The following is a 27346-nucleotide window of genomic DNA, read 5'->3' as shown; positions in this document are numbered from 1 at the left end:
TTTAAGTATTTTCTGTAGTGCTGGCTTAGTAGTCATGAATTATTTTAGTTTCCTCTTATATCTAAAGGTCTTTATTTCTTATTTGATTCACAGGTGTGATATCCACAGGCTGTGTGTTGATTCTCTCTGTTTTTGTTATAGGAATGCATGTCCTTAAGTGGGACCTGAGGATACCCATAGTGTTCCTATTTGGGGTCTGGTTGTTAGTTTGGGCGTTTTGTCTCTTCTATTCTTTGTATTAAAGTATTACTGAAGTTTGGATGTGGTTTATGTGTGGAACAAATTGTACTGTCTCTTGGCTGGGTATAGTTCAGAAGCAGAATTTCTACCCTGTGAACTTGTAGTGCCCTCTAGTTTCCTAGCACTTCACATAAAAGGGGAAAATACATATAGCATTAAAAAACATCACATACTCTGTGCCTACTATGACATCTACAGCACTAATTATCACAAAAACAGGAATGGCTGGGTTAGCAGCTGACAAGAGCAAAAAACAGTAAATAGCCCTGAACTAGATCTGGCATTAAATAGCAGGTGTCGACTACGCTGTCCACAGGACATGTCCACAATACCATGAACTGGGAGGGCGGAGCTATATACAACAATTAGTTCTAAGAGATTATAAAAATATAGTTCATTAAGAGAAAGAAATTATGATAGAAAGGTAAAAGAAATTTTAAAATGTTCAAGATGTGAACAGAGAGAATGCAGAAGATATATAGCAAGTAATGACTATAAAGCAGAAGGAAAACAACAACAACAGAAAACAAAGATTGAGACAAAAAGGAACAAGAGAAACAAGTAAAAAAAAATAAACAAACAAGAATCCCTAACCCCTCATAAGACAAGGAAAAACAACTATCATTAAAAAATTGCCAAGAATGAGAAAAAAGAAAGAAATATAACCATTACCAATATATATCCATGACCAATCAGCATAGCAAGAACACACACACACACACACACACACACACACACACACATACACACTAAATAAGGAAAAGGGATAAAGATTCTTAGAAAAAATGAAAGAATTGTCTCCACTGAAGTGGTCATAACAGTTGATGAGGATGGATGGTCACTGCTCATCCCTGAGGGTCAGTCCTTCTTTCTATTTCTTCTTGGGTGATGTACAGACAGCAAGAGACACATGAGAGACAGAGACACAGAGAGAGGGCTGGGGAAACAGTTCAGTTGGTAGAAAGCTTGCCTCTCATGCACAAGGCCCTGGGTTCAATCCCCAGCACCACAAAAAGAAAAAAGAGAAAAAAAAAATACAAAGAAAGAGCAAGGGCTGGCAGTTGCTAACCACTTCCTTTTTAGAAATGTTCACCAAGTTTCCAGCTAGAGTGGCTCTAAACTGAAGCTGGTTGCGATAGCTCTCAGTTTCCCTTCTCACCAGTATAAGGTAGGATGGAATGGGAAGTACGTCAGTTGAGTGTTGTCTGCCCAGACCAGATGGATGCACTCCCAGGGTGAGGCTGCTACAGAGTTCTAAGAGGGGAATTCTGGCGGCTGGGGCTTACGTCTAAATGGGCCTTAAGGACTTTGTTGGGTGTTGTCTTCCCTGGAGAGGTTAGATCATCCCACTTCTAGGGCCAGATTCAGATCTCTGTTGGGAGTCTGGATCACCTCATGGAGTAGGGGAGCCAACCCTCCAAAGCTCTCACACACTTCCCTGGCCACAGATATGGTCTTCCAAGGTGAAGGCTGTGAGAGTAATCATGCCCACCAGTTCAGGTTCCCAACCCTGTTCAGCTGGTCACGTGAGCTGCCCGACTCAAAGGGAAAGTGAGTTTCCCTCCCCGTGGGATTTCTGATTTGGATCCCCCTGGGCACCATCTTCATGTGCCTGTTTCACGTACGTTCTGCCAGGTCCACCCTAGGCCACAGGACAGGGGCTCTCCAGGACAGCATGGTAGAGTTTGCTGTGATCTCCTGGTTCCTGCAGCAGCAAGCTGCAGCATGGCTGCCTCAAGGTGGCCCCCACCTCAGCCCTCTGCAGCCAGTTGAGAAACAGAGCACTTTTCAAACCCCAGCTCCTCTGCAGCCTCCGAATCAGGCAATTTCAGGCCACTTGTCTCATCTGTTGGTTTTCCCTCCTCACATCTGTTCACTGTGTTTATTTCTGTTGGTATCATCTCTGCCTCTGCAGTGAGCTGCTGCAGCTGCTGGCTTGGCTCCAGTGTACTCTTTGCTGTTCTTTGTTCAATGCACCTGAATAGAGGCTGGCTCTCTGATAATGAATCTCAGTAAATTTCCTCTTTCACCCACTTTGCTGAGAAGCAGTATTCCTGCTGCTTGAATCTGGGGCCACAAGGCTACTGGAACTGCAGCTTTCCTCTGATATGCCCTAGCTTGAATTGCCAGAAATCCTGTTTTGAATAGTCTTTACTACATTTGAGGATCCCATGGTTGTAGTTGTATACAATATCAGTTCACAATTTTAGTGCTTTTCTGTCTCTGTTCCTCATTTTTTAAGAAGTCTTATTAATATGCATTTATATATTATAAAGTTCACTCCTTTAAAATGTACAATTTGACAGTTTTTGTGCATTCAGAGCTATGCAGACACCACCACAGTCTGTTTCAGCACACATCACCAATGAGAAACCTCATATCCATAACTGATTGCTCCCTGTCCCCAGTCTCTGCAGCCTTGGTAACAGCTGCTGTCTATCCACACATCTCCCTGTCCTGAGCATTTCACATGCAGGATAAACATAATACCTGGCTTCCTTCCTGAAACATGTTATTCTCCAGGTTCATCCATGGATCATTACTTAATTTCATTGTGAATTAATATTTCACTGTATAAATATACCACATTGTCTTTTTTACCAGCTGTTGGGCTTCTGGGTTATTCCCACTTTTTAGCTGTTGTGAATAATGATGGTTGGTTATTTGCATTTAAGTTTATTTTTATGCTTCTGGGGATCAAACCCATGGTAGGCAAGTGCTCTACCACTGAGCTTGACCCCACAACTCTGTATACAAGTTTTGTGTGCATATATGTCTTCATTTATCTTAGATATATGCTTAAGTATAGAATTAATCTAATCATTTGGTAATTCTATCTTCAATTTTGAAGGAACTCCCAGGTATTTCTGTAGTGGTTGTGTTGTTTTACTTGCCCAATACCAATAATTGAGGGTTAGTTTTAAAATTTCTTTTGTCCTCAGAGGAATTTGTTAAAATACTATAATAGGAACCAATATGCCCATTTTGCAGTTGAGAATGTTCAAATAAGTGAAAGTCAGGATTTCTACAAATCACATAGCTGATAATTCATGGTGTGGTTCATAAAATATTCATGAATTATCAAATTATCAAGGTACCTTAAAAATCTGTCTAGTGAAAGGCCCAAATTTAGGATGAGGACTGTGAGGTACAGAGGTAGTGAGGGGTCCAAGGCCAGAGCTGGAGAAGACCCATGGTCCGGGGGCTGCAGCCAGGGAGCTTCCTGCCCCTCAGCTAAGCCATAGGCTGAGACCAGAACCCGGCCCCTCTCACTCTGGGATGCTGCTCATTTCACTGTCCATTCTGCTTCCTTGAGGACCCAAGAATCCAGCTGTGCAGACAAGGTCTGTGTCTGTGACACCCCTGAAAAACAAGACAGGAGAAGGGAAAACCATGAGAACAGGAAACTGCTTTTTCCCAGCAACATTCTTGCTCTCTGGTGCCTGTTAGAGTGTTTATTGATTAGCACTTTTCCTTTTAGACATTGACAGCCCCAAAAACCTGGTGACTAAACAGGTGACAGAGAACACTGCCACTGTCTCCTGGGACCCTGTGGAGGCTGACATTGACAGGTATGTGGTGCGCTACACCTCTGCTGATGGAGAGACCAAGGATGTTCCAGTGGGGAAGGATCAGAGCAGCACCGTCCTGACGGGCCTGAGGCCAGGTGTGGAGTACAGAGTCTACGTGTGGGCTCAGAAGGGGAAACAGGAGAGCAGAAAAATCAACACCAAGGCTCCCACAGGTAAGGGCATCGTTCTTTGGCAATCTAACACTATGCTAGGCCTGTGGGAGGACATTCAGTTTTCCTTGTCTGATATTGGCAGAAATCAGTGACCCGTAGAAGACCTGGATGGCAGACCTTTGTCACACTGTTCCCACCATCCTTCAGTAACTTTGAACACATTATCTTATAATAGGTCCTTGGATTCAGCCTCATATTTGGGTTTCATAAAGATTAGTGGTAATTGGTCATGTCCACCCACTGTACCTCCAATTGTGTGTTTTCTTTGTGGTTAGTCATCAAAACACTTTCAGAAAGGGTAGAGATATAAAGAAGACACATACTCTAGGATCTGCATGCTGGGTACCGTGGGAGATGGCTTTTGCTGTGCTCACAAGGGAACGTTATTACTTTCTTAGTGGATAAATCCTGTTTTGAATGGTCTTTTTAAAATTTTTTTTTTAGTTGTTGATAGATCTTTATTTTATTTATTTTATTTATTATATGTGGTGCTGAGAATCGAACCCAGTGCCTCATACATGCCAGGCAAGTGCACTACCGCTGAGCCACAGTCCCAGCTTCTGTTTTGAATAGTCTTTACTAATTTGGGTTCCTCGTTGTAGTTACATGGAATAACAGTTCACAATTTTAGTGCTTTGCCATCTCTGTTTCTCATGTTTTAAGAAGTCTTATTAAGATGCATTTGAATATTATAAAATTTTCTCCTTTAAAATACATAATTTGACAGTTTTAGAGCATTCAGAGGAGTGCAGACACCACCATAGTCTGCTTCAGCACATTTTCAACACCAATGAGAAACCTTGTATCCATTACTGATTGCTCCATTCCCAATCCTTGCAGCCGTAGGTAACAGCTACTGTTACCTCACTTCTCCCTGTCCTGAGCATTTCACATCCAGGGTTAACATGATACATGGCTTTTTGTGCCCAGCTTCCTTCATGAAGCATGGTATTTTCCAGGTTCATCCATATTGTAGCCTGCATAGGTACTTAATTTTGTTTGAATTAATATTTCATTATATGGATACATCATATTTTGTTTGTCAGTTTTTGGACTTTTGTATTTTTTTTGTTTTACAATTGTGCATAATGATGCTATGAGGATTTATGTATAAGTTTTGTATGAAGCTATATGTATATAGCTTCTGTATATATATGTATATATATATATATATATATATATACATGTAGCTTCATACAAAATTTATACATAAATCCTCATAGCATCATTTTATATATATCTACATATATCTTCATTAAAAAAGATTTTATATATATATATATATACACACACATACACATATCTTCATACAAAACATATATATATATATTTCTTTTAGGCATCTGCCCAGAAGTGTGATTACTATATCATTTTTTTTTTTCCTAGCTGTACTGGGAATTGACTTAGGGTCTCTGACATGATAGGCAAGTACTCTACCAGTGAACTACATCCACAGTCCCTTCTTAAAATTTTGAGACAGGTCTTGCTAAGCTGCCAAGGCTGACCTCAAACTTGATGATTTTTCTGCCTCAGCCTCACAAGTACCTGGGTTTACTGGACGTGCTCCAGGCCTGGCTTTGTAGTTCTATTTTGAATTTTTGAGGGACTGCCAGGATGTTTCCATAGGGGTTAAATCATTGTATGTCCAGCAGCAATGAATGGTGGTTATTTCCTTCATTTGCTTTAGCCTCAGAAGAAGGTATATTTTTTTGAGTTGTAGAGCAGAAATCAATATCCACATTTGCAGTTGAGAATGCTCAAATTCAGTGCATGATTTCTACAAGTCACATAGTTACATTTATTAGGTTTGATTCATTAAATATGGGATATCATGGTACCTTAAAAATCTGTATAGAGTAGATGGGCATGGTGGTGCGTGCTTGAAATTCCAGCCCCTCAGAAAGCTGAGGCAGAAGGGTGTCAAGATCAAGGCCAGGGCTGTGGCTGTGGCTCAGTGGTAGAGCACTCGCCTAGCATGTGCAGGGCCCTAGGTTTGATCCTCAGCACCACATAAAATAAAGGTATTGTCCAACTGCAACTAAAAAAAAAAAAAAAAAAAGATTAAGGCCAGTCTGTGCAACTTAACAAGATTCTATCTCAAAGTAAAAAACAAGAACTGGGGATGTAGCTCAAGGTCGAGTGTTTGCCTAGCATCTGTGGGGCCATGGGTTCTATCCATAATACCACACCACACCACACCACACCAAATAAACAAACAAATAGCAAACATCCACATTTACAGATGAGGAATGTGAGGCACAGTCGGAGGCAGTGAGGGGTCCAAGGCCATGGGCAGCTGGGGGCAGAGCTGGAGAAGACCCATGGTCTGGGGGCTGCAGCCAGGGTGCTTGCTGCCCCTCAGCTGTGCCTCAGGCTGAGTCCAGAACCCAGCCCCTCTCCCTCTGGGGTGCCGCTCATTTCACTGTCCTGGGCTGCCTCCTTGAGGACCCAAGAATTCAGCTGTGCAGACAAGGTCTGCGTCCATGACACAGGAGAAGGGAAGAACACAGAAGAAGGGAAACCATGAGGACAAGAAACTGTCCCGGCCCAGCAAAATGGGCACACTGTCTGGTGCCTGTTAGTAGTGTTTATTGATCAGCACTTTTCCTCTTAGACATTGACAGCCCCAAAAACCTGGTGACTAAACAGGTGACGGAGAACACTGCCACTGTCTCCTGGGACCCTGTGGAGGCTGACATTGACAGGTACATGGTGCGCTACACCTCTGCTGACGGAGAGACCAAGGAATTTCTGGTTGGGAAGGATCAGAGCAGCACCGTCCTGACGGGCCTGAGGCCAGGTGTGGAGTACACAGTTGATGTGTGGGCCCAGAAGGGGGCCCGGGAGAGCAGGAAGGCCACCACCAAGGCCCCCACAGGTAAGGGGCATCACTCTTTAGGAGCTGACACCTATCATTCGGCACCTATGGGAGGTCAGATAATCTACGCATGGGCAGGACAGTCTCCCTGGGTAAGGGACGCACTCCATGCCATTCCTCACTTCCTTAACTGGTTTCCTTAGAGGTCAGTTCCTCATGTCGGTCTCTAAGCTATTTTTGGATAGTGTATCTAACAAATTCTCTTTTGTGTGCTGGAGATGTTATTGATGTTCTCAGTTAGTTTGAATAGGAATAGTAAATAAAAATAAAATACTATTTAGAGTGCAGTAAAAGTTCAACTTTATAAGTGTGACTTCTAATAGAGCAGGTAGATGTATGGGGTTTGCTTTACTACAAATGAATCATACCTTTAAAATGAGTTTGTGACTATAAACGATGATTACTTCTCTGAATGAGATGGGTATGGTGTAGGTATAGAGAACGTGATGACCTAAGGGACAGTGATGAGGTCAGAGTGTTCTTGGATGAGTTGGGGTGTCACAGTAAGCACATTGAAACACCCAAATAACAATGACTTAAGCAAGAGAAAAGTGTATTTCCCTGTGTAGAATAGCAGAGTGTAGTGGGCCAGGGTTTTGAGGATAAGCATAATTTTTGCATTATATTCTTACCATTGAGGAAGAGATATGTGACCATATTGTGGACATTGATTTAACTATCAAATCAATATGACAAGTGGATCCATATATACGGAAGAATATTAAAATAGGGTTTGAATTTTTGCCGACTTATTTTGCAACATGTGCCAAGCACTTTCCATGTGTCCTGTCCTCTGCTAGCACTGGGGACATGAAGGGGAATAGATGCAGCCTTCTCCTGCAGCATTTGGTTGTGACTGTTAGAATCTCCTTCTATGAAAAGAGAGGTCTTCACTGACATGAGGGCAGACATAAGGGTGTTAGCTCCCAGATCCTCCTCCACTCTGAACCTTGCACACTGCCTACAACGTGCCTTGTGATGAGGAAAGGCTCCCTGTGCCTTACTAAATGAACAAGAAGATTTGTTAAGCTTTTGGTAGAGGTGATAGACCAGATTTTCAGATTCTTGTTGACAGTGCTTTGTAGTTGAGAAGACAAGTGTATCCAGGGAGAGAGATGTATGTTCATGAACTAGTTAGAAAACAAATGAGATGAAAACCCACAAAACTTGAAAGAGTCTTATCACAGGCAAAATGGCCTCCAGTTTCTGCACCATGGGACCTGTTCATAGCGTCTACTGATCAGCACTTTTCCTTTTAGACATTGACAGCCCCAAAAACTTGGTGACCAACCAGGTGACAGAGAATACCGCCACTATCTCCTGGGATCCAGTGCAGGCTGACATAGACAGGTACATGGTGCGCTACACCTCAGCTGATGGAGAGACCAGGGAGGTCCCAGTGAGGAAGGAGAAGAGCAGCACCGTCCTGACGGGCCTGAGGCCAGGTGTGGAGTACACAGTCCACGTGTGGGCCCAGAGGGGGGCCCGGGAGAGCAAGAAGGCTGACACCAAGGCCCCGACAGGTAATAGGCTCCACTCTTTGGGAATGTCAGAGCTGCCGTGCTAAATCCATGGAGTCAAGTTTGTTTCCCTTGTTTCCCTTTTCTTCTATGGGCAGGAAACGGGGCGGGGGTAGGGGGGCAAGTAGAGCAAATAGGATAATTAACACAGCTTATTGCATTAATGAGCTATTGTTTCTTCATGATGACACAGTTGATTTGGGGGTCTGTCACTTAAGGGACTGTGGGCTGTTTCTGCAGGGTGCTTTAGTACATTTTCTGCTGCTATAATAGCATTCCACAGATCATGTGAATTGTAAACAAAACAAGTTTATTTGGTTTGTGGTTCTGGAGTCTGAAGTCTCAGAGCTTGGTGCTGTCATCTGCTGATGACCTTTGTGCTGTGTCTTAACTTGGCAGAGGGCAAGAGAGAGAGAGAGCAAGAGGGCTCTGACCTTATCCTACCTTGTGATCTCTCACCTACTCCTGTGATAATGACACTGATCCGTGAGTGAGGGCAGAACCCTTGTGACCCAGTCACCTCTCAGGGTTTCCATTGCTTAATGCTGATACAGTAACGGTTCAATTTCATTATGAGCTTCAGAGGAGTCAGGCATTCAAACCATAGCCATTCACCTAACGAGGGAAGGAAGCATAGTAATAGACTCCACTGAGTAGTCCCTCCAATGGCTTAAAAATCTTTCTAAAGTCTATGTTTCTCAGCTATAGAACATTTTAGGAATAAGCTGAGTATGGTACACTCCTGTAATCCAACTATTTGGGAGGCTAAGGCAGGAGGATTGCAAGTTCAAGGCCAGCCTGGGCAGTCCTAATGAGACTCTGTCTCAAAAGTAAAAAAATAAAAAGGGTTGGGGGGTGCATAGCTCAGTGGTAGAGCATTCTTGGGTTCAACTCCCCATAGAAAGAAAGAAATAATAGAAATAATGTAAATAATGTAAAACAATTAAAAATTCCTAAAACCAGTGGATTAGGAACTGTTTTGTGGCAGGCTATTTTATGTAGGTTTGACTTAATGCATACCTTATAGTTAAGTTATAAGTATTAACTGGGCAGCTAGAGCTCTGTTCCAACATGCAGCTAACTTAACGAGCATCTTCTCAGTTGGCAGTTGTGGAGATAGAGCCGTGAACAAAATAAATATGGCAGCACTCTGAAAGTCCACTGGGAGAGGGACAGTAAACAAAAAAATCAAATCTATGATTATGAATTATGATGAGTTCTGGGAAGGAGATGAACATGGTGCAGGTGTAGAGAACAACAGGGAGGGGTGGTCCTTAGCGGGGGTGAGGGAGTACTGATAGCAGACACCTTGATGGAGACACCCAAATAGCAGTTGTTGCAGGAGGGGAGTCTGTTCCTGTGTTTAAAATGGCAGCATGTAAGGGGGCCAGGGCTGTGTGGCAGCTCCCTGGTGCAGGACACCCAGGCTCCTTGTCTGTGGTTGTTCAGTAGACTCCAGGGAGTTGGCCTCATTTACTTGGCAACAACTGCATCTGCATTCCATGCAGTGGGAGGGGCCTGGGAAAGGGCTAGCGTGACTGTCATATTGCACACATAGATTCTTCCTATTCACTGTCAGATCCAAGACACAGTGCCAGACCTCACTACAGAGAGGCTGGTAATGAGGTCTTCATCTGAATGGCCATATGCCCAGTTTTACTTCTCTTTCTTTCCAGTGTTGGGGATTAAATCCTCATGCATGCTAGGCAAACACTGTAGCTCTATAGCTCTGAGCTACATCCCCAGCCCTTAGTTTTAACTTCCTTAAAATTTTCCTGTAAACTATTTAAGTTGCATCTAGCTAGTGTGACTATTTAGTTTTTAATTAATTAAGAATAACTAAAATAAAAATTATTTCCTCAGTTGAACCAATAACATTCAGATAGTCAATAGCATGTGTGGCTGAGGCTACTGTATCAGACAGTGCAAATTCCAGAAATATTGGTTGCATCATTGCAGAGATCTGTTGGACAGTGCACTTAGAGAAAAAGGAGAGGGTAGATACTGGGGAAAAAGCTATTTCTTGCATAGGCAAGAGCATGTGTGATGGCCCTGAGCAGGAACAGCCCAGGAGATGGTTGTGGAGCTGAAAGAGGATGATATCTTTGGAACACAGAAGGTGAGCTGGCAAGTTTCTTGAGATGAGGTGGGAAGGAGCAGAGTTAGGTCATCCAGGACCACATGGCACCTGAAAGAGGAAGTATGTTATATTTACTAGACAAGAGTGACATAATGCAGTATTCAAAAACATTTTGCACACCATAGTGAGGAGAATAAATGGCAGAGAGAAGGCAAGGATAGAAGCAGGAAGATTAGTAAAGAAACTATTATAAAAATCTGGGTGAGAGATGGTGATGATTTGGATAAGTGTGGTGGCAGTAGGAAGAGAGAAAAGGGATTGCTGGGAGTATATTGTATAAGTGACAGTGCTGGTTGATCAACGAGATGTGGGGTAAGAAGAAAATAAGGAATCAAATATGACCTTTGTTTCTGATTTGAGCAACACAGAAGATTGTGGTATCATTGTTTTGACAAGCAAGGCTGAGAGATAAATGTTTGGGAAGGAATGTGAGACTTTTAAATATTTAAGCTTGAACTATCTGTGAGGTTTTTTGGTAAATTGAGTGATTTATTCATTAATTCCAACACATGTTTAGGGGGTGTCTAATACAGGCGGGGCACTGTGGTGGATGAGCAGCAGTTGACTCAAGCCAGGGGCTCAGAATTTTGTGAAGCCATGAGCATCCAGTTGACACTTTAAGCTGTGGACATGTGTGAATCTCCCAGGGAGAAACGCAGAGAGAGAGGAAAAGAGGGAGCTTTGGCTGGTTCTTGAAAGTTTCTAACAGAGGACTGAGGATGATGTGGAGGAGCCAGTCAGTTAGGAGGAAAATCTGGGGAGTGGGTAGCTCTTGGCAGAGCTGAGAGTTCCAAGAAGGAGGGCAGGGATCAGCTCTGCCAAATGCTCTCCAATGTCCAGTAAAGTGAGGATTTCAAGTGTCCACTAGAAAGTTGTCCTCGTGACCTTGACTAGCAGATTAGTGGTGTGTTGTAGGCAGGTGCCAAACATGAAGTTGAGGAGTGAGCCAGAGACGGGTGGGGTTGAGCATGCAGGTGCCTCCCTTGAGTCTGTCAGCTCAGAGGTGCAGGGGATAAGGGATGCTGGGAGAGGTGGGGACCCTAAGGCTGGTGTGTCTGGACTGATGGCAGAGAAGGGGAGGCTGGTGGTGCAGGAGAGAAGGACGAATACGTGGGCAGGAGAGGGGCTTCAAAACTCAGAGCAAAGAGGGTCCAGTCTTGGTTTGAGCACAAGAAAATAACAGGAACTTGGATAAAAGTCTTCATTTCTCTAGTCTTCCATTCTCTTTCCCTTTTTATAAGTCGAGAAGTTTGGGAGGGTTGATTTCTCAGCTCTCAAATTTGGTGAAACACAGTAAATAGAAACCATGTGATCATAAGAGTGTTTCAGCTATGGTGACTCATCTTGATGCTCAGATTTTTACTGACAATTTTGGTAAGAACTACAAGGTCAGAAAATTTCTGTATTTATAAATGTAGAGAATATCTGATTCCTTCCAGTTTTAATATTCAGTGGCTTGTTTCCCTAGAAAATGGAAGCCTCTTACCCCTGTTTTAAATGAGGTCCTACCATTATTAATGACAATGGAGAGTGGCTGGAATGGGGAGAGTGGTGGGATGTCCTTTTTTGGTTCTAAATCTTTTCTAAATCTTTCAAAAAAGAAATTGACAGCCCCAAAAACCTGGTGACCAATCGAGTGACAGAGAACACCATTACCATCTCCTGGGACCCCGTGCGAGCCACCATTGACAGGTACATGGTGCGCTACACCTCAGCTGATGGAGAGACCAGGGAGGTTCCAGTGGGGAAGGAGAGGAGCAGCACCGTCCTGACGGGCCTGAAGCCAGGTGTGGAGTACACCATCCAGGTGTGGGCCCAGAAAGGGGCCCGGGAGAGCAAGAAGGCCAACACCAAGGCCCTGACAGGTATTCGAGGGACCAGCCAAGGGAACCCTTCACACTTATCAAGACTGGGTGGGGAGGGGTTCAGGAAGTGAGCTTGATTTACTTGAGGACATTCTTTAAGGCTGTTTCCTATGTACATTTTTGAAATGATATTCTGACATGACCATCCAGAGAAGATTGCGTGTAGAGCCTGTGGTGGGATAGTTGTCCAAAACATGGCTACCCCTAGCCACATACTCTCAGCCCAGCTGTTGGACTCTCTGGCCCTTGGTATCAGAACTGGATGGGCCTCAACTCCAGGTAGAGGAGGAGAGGCAGGGACCTCAGTCTGTCTCTTCCAGGGTGGGGGCCATGGTGAGGCGTCTTCCTGCATGCCATATCCAGTTGCTCACCCAGGGCGCTGGGCTGTGTGTGTTTGTGTGGGTGAGGGTCTCTAGGCTTGGCTGAGCATCATGGAATCAGGCTGCAGTAGGAGCTGGAGGTCTGTGGTCATTCAGGCAGTTTGGGCAAGGTCTGTTCATACCCTTTATGGTCAAGTGCACCAACTGGGGCCTCTGGAGTTGGAAGTGCCCTAAGTTTCTTCATGATTTTAATTTTATTAAAAATTAGCCAGTATTTTTAACCCTCGAGTGAATATGTGCTTTTAGCAAAAGTTTTCAAACTAAAGAAATCTATGTAAAAACAAAACCAAACCACCTCTTCTTTCTACCCCAGACTCCCCACACCTGTGTGCTCTCCAGAGTGAGCAGTAAACAGGTCTCTGTCCCTGCCTTCTCCCTCTTTCCCTCCATTTCTCTCTTGTCTCCCCCATTCCTTTCATGGTCTCTTCCTTCTTCATCTTCTCTTTATCTCACTTTTCCCATTTGTAAAGACAGGGATGAAATTTTCATCTGTCTATTTCATAGAAATGTGAAAGTAACCAAGACAGACATCTCAAGTTCCTGACCAGGGGACTAGTGGCTGTGGAAGAGGTGGCAGGAACAAGGTTAAAATGTTTAAATAGTTACAATTTTGTAAGCAAATTCAATTTTTCCGTGTGATGGATAGAATAAGATCCATGCCAGATGTTAAGTTTTAGAAAATCAAACAAAGCTGATATTACAGAAACTCAAAATTTGTCAAAACAACCTAATTCAAAACAACAGCTGTTTGTCTGATTTCTATTAAAATACTGCAGTTCTGTTCTCTGCTGAAATGCTACTGGGTAGAAAATAGCCCAGAGACATCTTTTTGGGAACTTCTAAATTAAAATTGCCTTCAATGATGAAGTTTCTTCAAAATGGAAATTTTCATTCATGTCTTATTTAGTTTAAAAAAATTTTTTTTTGAAGAACTGTCTGACCAGTTATTATGGTGGTGACTAGTACTTTTGCTGAGCTTCATGCACATGCCCATGCCCGCGCACTCCCCCTGGTGTTTGGTAGGGAAGTACACGTGAGAAAAACTGCTTATTCTACCCCCTCCCCATGCCTCCATCGCTCCCTTCATTTTTCTCTATGTAAGTACTGTCTTGTCCCACTTCTTTCTGTGCTGGGTATGCATTACCAGCAGACACCAATGTATGCCACACCCGTGGGTATTTAAGAAATGTAACTTTGTATTTCCGTCGTGGAAATTTATCTCTCCATGGAACTTAATTTTTATCATAATCCCGGTTATGCTTCATGGTGAGCACACCAGAGTTGTGCTTCTGAGGCAGTCCTGGTTCCTGTGTGGGGGCCCTTCTAGGTCTGTGGCTGTCTCCTGGCTCCACATCACCCTGGGAGCACTGCTGTCTCCAAGAACTCATTATCCCCTGCCCTGCTCATCTCCACTGCTTTATGGGAATGTGCTGGGGAGGCGGGGGCCCAGATTCCCTCCCTTTGGGACCCATCCAGCACCCTATTTCTTAATCTTCTTGTCCTCAGTGGGTCTGTACTTTTGGAAACAGAGGACAGGAAGGTCTTTTGGTAAGGAAAAACTTACCCTGGAAGGAAGAGAAATGGGAGGATATGTAGGGAGAAAATGTAAACCAATAGTTCAGAAATGGCCTTGCCTCAGCTGTACCTTAGTAACGATAATTACCTGACTTTTTATTTACAGAAATTGACCCTCCCCAAAACCTCCGTCCATTTGGTGTAACACATTCTGGTGGGGTGTTGACCTGGATGCCTCCCTCTGCTCAGATCGATGGCTACATCCTGACCTACCAGTTCCCAAATGGCTCAGTGAAGGTACTGGATAGTCCCTGTCTTTTCCCTTAGTGTCCTGTCTCCACAGCCCCTGTGTGGAGGTGCTGACTGGGCAGATCACCTCGATTGCTGGCTGGCTGGCAACATGCTGATCATGCCGTGGGTCCTCATCCATCACAGGCTGTGTATACCAAGCAGCTAAGCACAGTCATTTGTGAACACTGGTCTCAGTGTTAGGTCTAAGCTTTGTGCCTGCTCCTAGCTGACCACTGTGCATTTTCTGGTGGCACATCTACCCTGTGTTATTTATTTTTATAACCAGAGAGGTTATAAAATGTGAGGTCTGTGAGGGCAGGGAATCATTGTCCATTTTCTTTATAGCTATATCTAAAGTGCTTAGGATAATGCTTAGCACATGGTAGGTGCTCAATAAAAATATATTGAATGCATTGATTAATCCTTTTTTAAGGGTTGTATCTACCCTTGAATCTGAAGGCCAACAAATTTTCAAAACTTGTCCTTCTCTCTCCTTGGTAAGATAGAAAGAAAGAAGGCAGAAAAAAAGGAAGGCATTTTGACTTATTCGTTATTACAATGAATGCTTCTGACAGTCCTGCTAGGAGAGGTAGCCCTGTGCTTGTAGAGGGAATAAGATGGGAAATACCAGCTACTTCTGTGTCCACAGGTACAATGGCCAGTTTCACTCCCTTTTAAATACCTCCTCAGCCCATCATTGTCAGCAAATTGCTGCTAGTGGTGGCTGTGGTCAGTGCCCTGGTGGGTGTCTGAAGAAGACGTCCTTGGGGTCTGGCAGTGCTGGAGGAGTGGCGGTGCCTGGCTCTCAGCCTGTATTCCCAGTAATGCTGAATCTCCGTGGCAGGGCTCTCAGAGAGGTGGCTGGGACCCACTGGGGTTCTGGGCTGCCACTGAGCCCTCGGAGAGCTTCTGTCAGTAGCACCAAGGAAAGCTTGGACATCCAGCATGCTGGGGCCATAACTGCATCACTGACCACCCACTTCTTTGCTTGGTAGGAGGTGCAGCTCCGAAGGGGCGACCAGAGGTTGGAGTTGCAAGGCCTGGAGCAGGGCACCACCTACCCTGTGTCCTTGGTTGCCTTTAAGGGTGATCGCCGGAGCAGGAGCGTCTCCACCCCTCTCTCCACAGGTGACGAGAATCCTGGCCTCTGAATGGCAGTGCCGTAGAGGATAGGCAGTGGCAAGGCTGGAGTGAGCGAGTGCTTGCAGAGTTCCGGATTTCTTGGGGCATGGGGCAATGCAAACAGAGTTACGGATTTCAAAGAAATCCATCCCACAGTGGAGACAGTAAAGTCAGAGTGAAAGGGAGAGTTATTTTGTGGGAGAATTGGATTGGGGGAGAAAGTGATGTGAACTTGGCCTTAAAATGTCTTTGCAGAGTTTGATGAGAGCAGAGTAAGTGAGGAAAATAAAATGTGTATGAAGAGTTAGAAGAAGCAAAATAGCAGAAGGTTATGAACTGATTTCCCAACAAAATAGCTTGCCTTACGGACGGGGAAAAGCCCCTCCCTTGCCCTTCTCACCACACTGTCCCTCTGCTCGCCTTCCAGTCGATGCCCGTTTCCCACACCCTTCGGACTGCAGCCAGGTGCAGCAGAACAGCAACGCTGCCAGTGGTCTCTACACCATCTACATAAATGGCGACGCCAGCAGGCCCTTGGAGGTGTACTGTGACATGGACACGGACGGAGGCGGCTGGATTGTGAGTCCTGTAGAGCCTGGGAACTCTGTGGAACACCGACTGCCTTCCTAGGGAGCTGGTCACAGCTGCTCACGGGGTGTTTGCGGCTCTAGTTCATTTTTATCCAGGGAACAGAGGAGCTTTGGGGACTTGCAGCTGCTTTGAGAGTGATCCCAACCCACTGTAATGACAGAGCTTTGTACTGACTACCTGTCATAGAGCAGGCTTGGTTAAATAGGGCTGGTGAGGACGTGGCTTGTGTGCATTACTTATGTTCCTAAACGTTTGTAAACATGACCCTGTCCCAACAGCTTTAGAGTTAGTGGGAGGATTATTATACCTGTTTTACAGACAGGGAAAGTGAAGTCCACAGAGAAACACACCTTGACTGAGTCACACAAGTTAATGACAAAGTCATTATTATATATATAACTCCAGCCTCCTTACTCATTAGTTTATATTATATTATATTTTATATTATATAGTATTATATATTATATTATATTAGTTATATTATATATATAACTCCAGCCTCCTTACTCAATCATTTTTCCCAATGGGTCACCTCAGGCCATTCAAGATGGAAACACATGGCCTCTCTGGGGACTCAGTCCTCAGGATGACAGAGCCTATTGTCTAGGTTCTGCCACCCTGGCTCCACAGGACAGAAACAAGGCCTTTGGGGATTTGATTTGAAAGACTAAGGCCTGAAAGGGAGAAGCTTGGACAGAGTTCTAGTAGTTTCTCTTCTCTGAGGAGGTTTTCTTTTCTTGAGCCATTGTCCACTTAAACCGCACAGCCTCTCCTTTGATTCCACGCCTGATCAGTCATATGAAGGTGGTGATCTGATCCTTCTATCTCCCTCCCCACTCCTCCCCGTGTCTGACCGATAGAAGCTCTCACTGCCTCACCCAGCACACGACCTTTGCCTGCTGTGCACTGGCAACCCACTGTGGAAATGGAAAGCGCCATCTCTTAGTGCCCAAGCTATATTCATTTACACATTTGCTCAGGGGCCTGGGAAACCAAAGACACTTGAGCATCCATGGCTGAAATGAGACCATCCGAGGAGCAGCATCAAGAAAACTCACCGTCTGCACAGGGGCATTTGACAGCTGAAAAGCCGTCATTGGATAGGATGGGAGTTTTGGATGGGGAGAATTCCCGATTGATCCCTAGAGTATCAGAGCAGAATGCAAAGAGGGAAGTCTTCCACCTGGCCGGCGCCCCCTGCACTTGCTGCTGTTCATCGGCACTGGTGTGACTCCGGGCCCTCCAACCCTTCCAACCTGAAGCCCGTTTGCTGCCACTGTGCTTGTAATTGACCATTGGCAGGTTGTGCCGCCTAGTGTGGCTTTGGAAAGCCAAACCCACATAGGAAAGGAGACATCTGTCTAGGATAACTTTAGAATGAGCTCTGTCAGCCTGGCTGCCTGGGGAGCTTGCAAACTTTTGCACAGTGTTTATTGAGGACCTACTGTGTGTCAGGCACTGTTTTGTGCACTCAAGATCTAGTAGTGAACAAATCAGACTGAAAGCCCCCTGCCTCGAGAAGCCTGCTTTCTACCTTCTGTGCAAAAGACCCTAACGCAGCACAGAGTCAGTTCCAGACATCCTGAGACCACCCTTCATCCTCACCAACACCAGTCCCCCAGTCCCTCTCAAGTCAAGTTCTCTGTCCCCTGGAGGTGAACCGCATAAGCCAGGACCCTGCAGGGTTCACTGCAAAGCCACATGCTCCAGAAAACATGAGGAATCCCGAAAAGTTCTCCACATAGTTTACTGACAATTTTCACTTTGGGGGTTCTGGAGTCTCCTGTCACTGAAGGCTGATCTACAGAACATTTTTTCTTTTGAGCCTTTAGAAGGTTTTTAAGAAAATTCTCCATCCTGGGTGGCGGGACCCCACTTTGAAGAACAGGCTGGAAGAACACTGCCCTAGGGCACCTGGGGCAGCTGGTGGGAGGCTGTAAGGAACCCTGGGACTGCTGAAATGTTTCCATCTTGGAAGTCTCAGGGACTGAATCAGAGGCTCTTTCCAAGGCATTTCAATGCAATTTTGATTTTTTTCTTCCTGGTTTAGTCATTTAGGATATTAAGTTCTTGAGTGTAATGCCTGCTTTGGCGTATAGAGCCAGACACAGAGAGATTCTTCTCCCTGAGACTGGTTCGCTAAGGGGCTCTTGTTATTCCCAAATAGTTCATTATGAAGTGTCTTGGTGTCAGAAAGGGAATGGACTAGATTCTGAGTGGCTCAATTAATGCTGCCTGATCAAGGTGTATAAATGATCCCTGGGAGTCAATTCACTCGAAGCTGATTTAATACAATGCAAACAAGCATTTATTGAGATATAATAATATTATTATGTATATGTACCAGATTCTGAGTTCAATGTGTTATGGCTGTGATTAATGACCTTGCTTGAAGCCCTGATTTTAACCCATGACAGACGGGGCTATTGGCGTCTTGATCTGACAATTTAGGAAAATATTAACCAACTTGCCCGAGGATGTGGTTTAGTCTAAACAATGGTCTAAACAATGAGTCAGGAACACCAGAATCAGATTCCCTGGCCATGCTGGAGAATTATTAAAAAAAAAATCAGGGTGAGTGTGGATAGTAGGCTCATGAATAAGAGGTGAAGACCAGAGGCCTCTGTGATGCGCCTGTCCTCAGAGGCAGGCTTGGCTCTGAGCCTGACCTTGTGCAAGGTGACACTGGTGCAGAGCTGGAGCCTTCTGAGAAGCTGAGGCAGCATAAAGACCCTTTCTTTAAACCCAGTTCCTGTGACCAAGTCAGAAGGATCTCAGACGTGCCTTATAGGCATGAGTTTACTGAAGGGATAGGAAAAGGAAGGGGACACTCTCAAAGGAGAGAATAGGTCCTCTCAGAGAGGAGAAGGACAGTGTGCCTCTCCTGCACTCCAGTTTTATTGGGGATCTCAGAGAAGTTTCCAGAGAGTCCCACCCAGGTTACCTCTCGACTTTTGACTGACAGCAGGGTGACATTGGACTTTCAAGTCCCTACTGCCTTGGCACCTCTAGGTCACCTTGGCCCATGCTGTCTGGTTCTAAATGACTTCTTAACCAAACATTCTTACAGATTTAGGGTTAGGAGGAACTACCCTTCTCTTCCAGAATCTGGTCTATGAAAGGGTCACAAAAGTCTCTTCCTTCAAAGTATGGGTTCCTCTTATCAACATTATTTCCTGCCTGCATTTCCTTGCAGATATCAGGTAGTTTGCTGAGGAATGTGACATATCCTGTCCACTTAGGCTAGGCAAGGCTGCAGGCAAATTGCTTTTTGGCAAAGAAAGCATGTGGGGGTCAGCACAGTGGGCCTATCTTATAGGATTATTCTCTTAACCTTGTGTTCCCACCATCCTCATCTGTCTGTCCCCTAATAACATGATGCACGGGGAAGCAAACATCAGTACCACTTCCGCCCTAGGCCTCCCCTGACTGTGATACAGGAAGAGCCCGGGGGAGGGGTTGGCACTGGTGCCTTGCCAGGAAACAAACCTTCTGTGTCTTCAGACATGCTCTGTGGGAAATAGACTCGGTAGAGTGGGTATTTCCAACCTTTTTGATTTAAGATGAGGTTTTGGGTGAGCGTGTGTGTGTTACCCTTACTTCAGCCACTAAATTACTAGCTGTGTGATACTGGCTACTTGCTTCTCTGGACTTTCACAGCTGTAAAATGGCATCATAAATTCTTGCTCCAGGTCTGACACTCAGCAGATAGATGCTCAATGAGTCTTATTATGTGAGCCAGCGAATGAGCAAAGAATGAAGGAAGCTAAGGAAGGAACAGGACAATTCTAACAAAGGGACACTTGAGAAAAGGGGAACAACACCAAGAGGCCAGTGCTGCCTGTGATTGTTGGCTGTGACCATTCCTAAATTCTGTTCAGCTCTTTCTCATTTATAGGACATGTTTGTAGGGCATCTAGAAATCTTCCCAGCAACTCTGCGTGGTGGACTCTTCTTTCCCACTCTGTCCCTGTTTTTCAACGGGCTGCCCAGGGTCAGGAACAGAAAGGCTGACTCCCCACACCTTGCCAGGATGTGGCTGTGGCTGCCTCAGAGCTGGGACTCCCCTTCACTGTGGGTGCTTCACTCAGCACCTCCTGGGCCAGCTACCTGGACGGGAGCTTCAGCATGACTGTAGCTTCACTACCCCCACCCCGATCCTTCCCAGAGAAAAATGTAAAGGCCACACAGCTATTGGAAGGTTTGCCTAACCAAATTCAGGATAATGTGTTTTCTTTGGAAATATGAGCTGTGAAGCCTGGGTTGGGATTTCATTTGAATGGACACAAAGGAAAGTAAGTGGAGAGGAAGATGCGGTTCCAGCCCCTGGCTCTCAAGGTAGGTGGAATTATATGGATTATCAATTCCAATAGTGCTCTTCTAGTTTATTTCAGATAAAATAACTCAATTTACTCTGACAGGAACTACCCTACCTTCCTTCTCCAGATAGAGGAAGTTTTGTAAAGAAAGCAGCCCACCTGTGAGATAATACCTCACTCCATCTCCATTTCCTCACTCACCTCAGCCCATTCCAGTTTGGCACCCTGCACTCCCCCATCTCTTGTCAACAGCCTTGGCTTTAAAGTCACTGGTGATTTCTGTCTCTGAATTCTAGGGACAGGTTTGGTTCCATTTCCTATACCTCTCATGGTTTGACACTCTGGACCGTGTTTCTCATTGTGGCTTTTGTGACTCCACATTGTTCTGATTTTCTTTCTACATTTCCCTCTCCTTAATGAACACACCCTTCCCAGGGCTGTCAGATCCATTGCTGGTTCCTTCCTGAGTGGTCTCATCCTTTCCCATGACTTCCTCTTCTTCCTGTGTCTGGTGGCTCTGTGTTCATTAGGATGGAGTGGGTCATGCTGCGAAGACAAACCAGCCCCAGGTTCCAGGTGGCACGTAAGCTTTTTGGCTCTGGTGTGAAGCCATTTCTAAGTGGTGACTCAGGATTCAGGCTGTTTTCATCTTGTGGTTCTGTGGTTTCAACATGTGGCCTTTGCCACCACACTTGGCAATGGAAGAGAACCCGGAGAGCCCCATCCGCTCTCCTGTGCTCCCACTTACAGCCTTTTGGCTAGTAATAGTCACATGGCTCCAACTTAACTGCCAGGGGAGCTAGGGAAGGAGCTCTTTATGGGTTCCTGGTAAGAGGAAAGTGAATCAGGATTTGGTGAACTCCTAGTGTTCCCAGACGCACACCTGCCTTCAACATCCAGCCTAGCTTCTCCTTAGAATTCAGCCCTTGCAAGAACTCATTCACCAGGAAACCTGAAAATAACTCATACCATGTCCTCTCAGAGCCTGGCCTCTCTCAGAATCCTGCATCTAAGAAAACGCTCAGTGAATAGTCACCAGGCTCTGCAAACCCAAACTCAGGAAGACTCATTCTTGCTTCTCTCCTATTGCAGTTCCACATTCTGTCAATCCCCACATCTGCCAATTTGATCTTCTGGGCACTTCTGTCTACCCTTAGGGCAGCCTCCTGTCAAGTACTCCACACTGGCCTCCTAACTCGACCTCTCTCTTCCACTTTTCCATTCTCTGTGCTGCAGCCAGACAGGTCTGAGCAAGATGGATGTATGAACAGTTCACTTCCTGCTTAAGACCCTTCAACAACCCACAGCTCGTCCACTGGGCCAATGTCTTCAACCATGCTTATTGAAGCCCCACCAGTGTCTACCCTTGCCAGCCTTTCCAGCTGCCTTCCTGTCCCTTCCTAATCAGCTCCAGAGCCCCAACAACCTGGCCTCCAGTTCTCCTGCCCGATACCCGCTTCCCTGTTGGGGCTCTTTCCTGGCCTCTTGATCGCTCTCTCACAGTCCTATTGCATCTTCTTTCATAGCCTTATCATTGTTTTAATTGCATGTTTATTTGCTGGATTATCTAATCCACATCTATGTCATTTACTGGGCTGCTGGGTCCATGAGGGCAGGGAGCATTTCTGGCTTACCTGATTCACCTATCACCTTGCATGGTGCCAACTACATGCTTAATAAATATTTGAGTGAACGTCTCCCCCCCAAAATACTAAATACTTGCTATGTTAGGAATCAAGTGAACTAAAAATAATTTTTCCAACTATTTAAAGGAGGGAGGGCAGACAACATGATGTGCTCCAATTGCGTCGAACAGATATTGAAGATTACAGATCAGAGCCAGCAAAGGTCTGGAATGTTCTGCCCTACAGAGCCTACCTCTAGTAACTATATCACCAGTTCCTGGTTCTTCTGTGCTCTATAATTGAGGGTAGAAACCTCTGTAGTAGGTGCTCCACATTTGAGCACCCAGCATACTTCTTGTATCTAAACAACACTTGTTAATATGGTGGACAAATACCATGAATCAACTGATACATAGATGAAAATTCTTTCTAAAATATACACAAAGAGGAGCTCCTGGGGGGAGTCCATCATTTCCCTTCTACTCAGTTGTCTATTAGCATGTCCAGGTGGAGCACCTATTTCCTGTTTCCCTTCTCAGGTCTTCCAGAGACGGAACACTGGGCAACTGGATTTCTTCAAGCGTTGGCGGAGCTACGTGGAAGGCTTTGGGGACCCCATGAAGGAGTTCTGGCTTGGTCGGTTCTCTGAGCATTGGGAGGGTGGGGGTGGCAGAGGGGTCACTTCCCCTTTGACAAGCAGGTCAGGCAGCTCAAGGATGCCCACTACACTCAGGGAGAGCTCCAAGTAACAGGGACACTGTGCCCCTGTGCCGTGGCAGTGGAGAGAGGGAGGAATGCTCCAGGGGTTTGTGCTGTGTCTGAGCTCTGCAGGGTCAGCCGAGCCTGGACTTCTTACAGACCCCATAGTGGAGAAGGGGTCAATGGACTGGGGTCCTGGGCTTTGACTGGGGAGACATTCTGTTGTCCCTGAAATTCTGCTAGGGATGCCTAGGGTGGTGGATGTTGTTTCCCTTCTTCTGCTGTCTTCTGGAGCAGATGTTCAAAGAGAGTGAAATAGCCAAACATTCAGTGGGAAATGTGAAATTTTGAAGTCAGAGCTGGACATTGAGCATCTGGTAGAGTAGGTGGTATTTGTGGTTGGATTGGGACAGATCTCTTCAGGGATCGGAACATGTTGCTCTGTTTTTCCACTTGGTGAGATTAACGATTGATAAATAGAGCTGTTTCTCCTTTAGAGAGATGGAGCCTATTGTGGATTAATTCCACGATCACTCTGCTCCCCTCATGGTGCCTTCCATAGAAGTTATTGGCATGCCTGTGCCAAAGAAATAGTAGAGTCAGAAAATTAAAGAGAAAGTGTTGGGAAGCCTTCTTGTTAGCAGAGAAGGTAAAGGCTAAAGTGAATTTTGGCTCTGAAAATCTCAGATGCAAATGGCGAGGTCTCACGCATAGGGTAAGCTGGTTACTAGAATTCCATCCCATGTCTCTAGGACTTGAAAAACTGCACAATCTCACCACCGGCACACCCACCCGGTACGAGGTGCGAGTGGACTTGCAGACTGTCAACGAATCTGCTTATGCCGTGTATGATTTCTTTCAAGTGGCCTCCAGCAAGGAGCGCTACAAGCTAACAGTTGGGAAATACAGAGGCACAGCAGGTAAGAAAGGGGGTTTTCTGACTGCGGCCCTCGCTCTGGGTTGTTCAAGGGTGGTGTGCCCTGTGGTGGGTCTGCAGAGTGGAGTACTGTGTGGAGCTGAATTGACCTTGTTGACAGCTGAGGCCCGCTCCCTGGAGGGGGCAGGGGGCATGCTTGTGCCTCTCCCTCCTCTTGGACTGCCCGAATTCAGGCTGCAGTAACTCAGTGGATGAAGTTAGCCTCTGAGTGATTTTATGGTGCTCTCAGTCTTTCAGCAGCCTCAGCAGTATTTTGGAGTCCTCTCTTCACAGCAGGGTGTGTGTGTGTGTGGGGGGGTATTTTATCACAGCAAAAAATTGACTCAACCAATAAGAAGCACAGGTCTCATTAACTTGAAGCTGCTGTGACAGGCAGGGTGAGCAGAGCTGCTGACCGCGGGCAGTCTTCATCCTGCCCTGCTCGCTGCACTGCCAGTCAATGGTGTGTTCAGTTGCGAAGGCCAAGGATTCAACTGAGCAATGCGACTGAAATGCTGGATTACATCAGTAAATGTTTTATTTAAGAGGGGGAGGTGTGGTTACTGTTTCAATACTAATACTTAAACATCTACATTTGTGGGTTTTAAACAATGTGAATCTGTCCTTTGACTTTGGAGTGTTCCCGACTTTGGCTTAACTGGGTGGGCTGCTGTACAGGAGAGCATGGAGTGCACATGTATACAGAGGGAAAAGCGAAAGGCAGTATTTGCAGAGTGAGCCAAGAGGCAAGGGGAGTAAGGAGCTAAGGAGAGGGATGCTGAGAACCCGAGTGACTGGAGGAAGCTTCTGGCTGGACAGGGACTGGAGGCAGGTCTGCAGGAAGGGCTGAGCATAGGTGGGAGGTGGGCAGGGGCTGTCCAGGCCTGCGGAACCCAGTGAGGGCAAGGATGGCACTGGGGCCAGGGAAGTTGGTACAGTCTTGAAGCCTTGCAGGGCTTCTCAAAGCTGCCTACTTGAGGCCCCCCATGGCAGATGACTTTGAACAGAACTCTGGAGTGTCTGGGGCCATGGTCAGGAGTGGTCAACTGCTAATGCAGAATTTCTTTGAGATTTATAATTTCGTTTTTTTCCAACAATCATTTGTATTTTGCTTTCCTTTCGTGGAGTCTAGCACAGAGCCTGGCTCAGCATATGTAAATGAGTGTTAGACACAAAATATTGCAGGAATTTTCTATATAATCTTATGGATATTTAATATCTCACAGAGTAGCTCCTGAGGCTTTGGAGGTGCCGCAGGGGTTAGTGAAGGGCGGGTTTGGTGATGTGGCAGGAGTGGGCATCTGTCAAGGTGCAAGGAGTTTGGCTATAGGCAGAGCTGTCTGCGTAGTCCAAGCAAGGGTAGGGGTGGGGGGAGAGTGAGCACGGACTGTCTCCAGGAAGGAGCAGTCCTCGAAAGCAAGGGCTTGCCGCTGTAAGAGGCTGCACTGCTTCGGATTCCTCCTCTTTCCTTGGTGGTCCCTGGTCTCTGTGGGCTGCAGAGAGGCTGCACTGTATCACTCCTGTGTGCTGTCAATCATGAAAGTCAGGCATGGCGAAGAGGCAGTTCAGATACAATCAGGAAACACAGATGGACATGCATGTGGCTTTCAGGCATTTACAGGATGATTTAAATGGTCATGATAATTTAATAGTCAAATAATTTTAAAAATGCTGTTTTGTAGGACTAAACCCATGTTCTTCCACTCCCACCCTCCCTAAGTAAAGCCAGCCTGCATTCCTGATGCCTCTTCTCACCTCTCCCAACCTTGTGGTAGAACAGGGGACACACAGCTGTCTCCCTCACCCCTGGGCCTCCTCCAGCACAGAGCCAAACAGGCTGTCCATCCCTCTTTCTTCCATTACCCTCTCCTCTGTTCTTGTCCCCACCCACCAGCTAGCCTCAGACTTTCCTTCTCAGGCTAACAGGTCCCATGTCCACAGGCTCCATCTGGGGCACCTCCAGGCAGGGTAGAAGCTGGGTGCAGTCCCTGTGCCCTGCACCTCTCCCTGGAGCTCAGTCACTGACTTCCTGGTTCACTCAGACCCGTCCTCCCAGGCTGTCCCTTCTCCTTTGCTCCATCGTTAAAATCTGCCTTTTCTGGGTCTGTTTAACATAACCCAGGAAATGAACTGATGCGAGTAAAAAGCGAGTGGAATGAAGTTGCCACATTCTGGAGTTAACCTGGTTCCCCTCGCAGGTCCTCTACTTGCATGGGTTCCGGGGTAATTCCTGCCCTCAGGTTGTTCAGGCCACAGTGCCAGTCAGCGGAGGACGTGCTTTTTAATAGGAAGCCTTGGGGACTTCAGATCACATGGCACTTAGACAGCCATCTAGTCTTAAACTCCGAGCTGCAATGGTGGGGCTGTGGTTTTCCTTACATATGCTGATTGGTCCAGGAGGAGGGCATTAAAACTTAGGAAGCTTCTGGCCACTCACATCCTAATGAACACCATTTGAGGACAGGTGTTCAAGTGAAAGGTGAACATTTTGATATCTCTCTGCCCTGCCTGTTCTCCCAGCTTCTAAAAAGCTCGGATATCATAAAAGCTCTAATTAGAAGTGAGCCCTGTGCCACCCTGGAGAAAATGTGTGGTTTAAGGCTATTCCCCTGCCTCAGACTGCCCAGGTGGGTCCTAATTTTTGACTTTACAGGAGTCCCATTGGAAAGTCAATTATTCCTCCATGAAGCGAACTCCAGCCAGGCGATAGGGTGCAAATTTTGTTTCTGATTCTAAGGATTGGAGTGGGGTGGGGAGGCTACAAGGTGAGCTCTCCCTTCAAGATGCTGTTCATCCTCTTAGAGATGATAATGGAAATATAAAAATGTGAAAAATGGTGCCTAATGATTTCTGTGGGCCACCCAATTACTGACAGCTGACTTCATATCCCACCTGCGCGGGGCTCCATTGTGCTCAGGTGCTCGGGGGATGTGTCCACCCCCAGGGCACCTGGAGCCATGACCTGGGATCCCTGCCTCCCGCTTAGTGGGTTGGGGCCAGGGATGCCACATATTGATGGTGAGGATTTTTTTTTCTACGAATGATAGTGGCTTCCTTGTTTTGAAGCAGATTTTCAAAGGTTAGTACTTGAGGAAGAGGAAAAAAATTAATGGATACATGGACAAAAGGGAAAGCTCGAAACCGCACCTCTTCTCCTCACCTACCGCACACCCCAGGATAGGAGACTTTCCAGGTCCAAACACAGGCAGGGGACGGGAGGCTAATGGATTCTCCTGGTCTGAGACGGTGGCTTCCTGGGTCAACTTTCTTGTCCCCTGAAGTGCTGGAGGAGGGGAGTGTGTCCCAGGATGACATTTTGATGAGGTGAATGATGACCATATCAGTGGCCCCACCTTGAACTTGGGTTTAGAGCTTTTATGGACCTGCACTGACCCCAAGTCCCGTTGTTCTGAGGTGGGCCTTTGTCCCTCATCAGTGTTTCATCCTCAACCTCAGTGGGAAGGAGGGAGGGCGTCTGAGCCCCACTGGCTTGATGACTT

The 27346-nt window shown here is 46.0% G+C and overlaps 1 protein-coding gene across 2 annotated transcripts in view; it reads left to right on the top strand.

The window, feature by feature from the left end:
* The window catches only part of Tnn (tenascin N), a 66035-nt gene that overhangs the window by 33774 nt on the left and 4915 nt on the right, over positions 1 to 27346 (top strand). The window contains exons 11-19 of one of the 2 annotated variants that reach the window (XM_026388491.2): positions 3722 to 3985; positions 6600 to 6863; positions 8123 to 8386; positions 12125 to 12388; positions 14450 to 14580; positions 15570 to 15702; positions 16124 to 16275; positions 22771 to 22867; positions 23683 to 23850. In XM_026388491.2, the coding sequence (XP_026244276.2) occupies positions 3722 to 3985; positions 6600 to 6863; positions 8123 to 8386; positions 12125 to 12388; positions 14450 to 14580; positions 15570 to 15702; positions 16124 to 16275; positions 22771 to 22867; positions 23683 to 23850 (1737 nt within the window). The remainder of the gene's footprint in view (positions 1 to 3721; positions 3986 to 6599; positions 6864 to 8122; positions 8387 to 12124; positions 12389 to 14449; positions 14581 to 15569; positions 15703 to 16123; positions 16276 to 22770; positions 22868 to 23682; positions 23851 to 27346) is intronic. The other variant, XM_077802790.1, reaches the window with a different exon arrangement.

This window comes from Urocitellus parryii, chromosome 9 (assembly GCF_045843805.1).
Source record: "Urocitellus parryii isolate mUroPar1 chromosome 9, mUroPar1.hap1, whole genome shotgun sequence".
In the NCBI taxonomy this organism is placed as follows: domain Eukaryota; kingdom Metazoa; phylum Chordata; class Mammalia; order Rodentia; family Sciuridae; genus Urocitellus; species Urocitellus parryii.
Note: the sequence above shows the minus strand (reverse complement) of the source record. Positions and strands in the feature narration are given on the sequence as shown.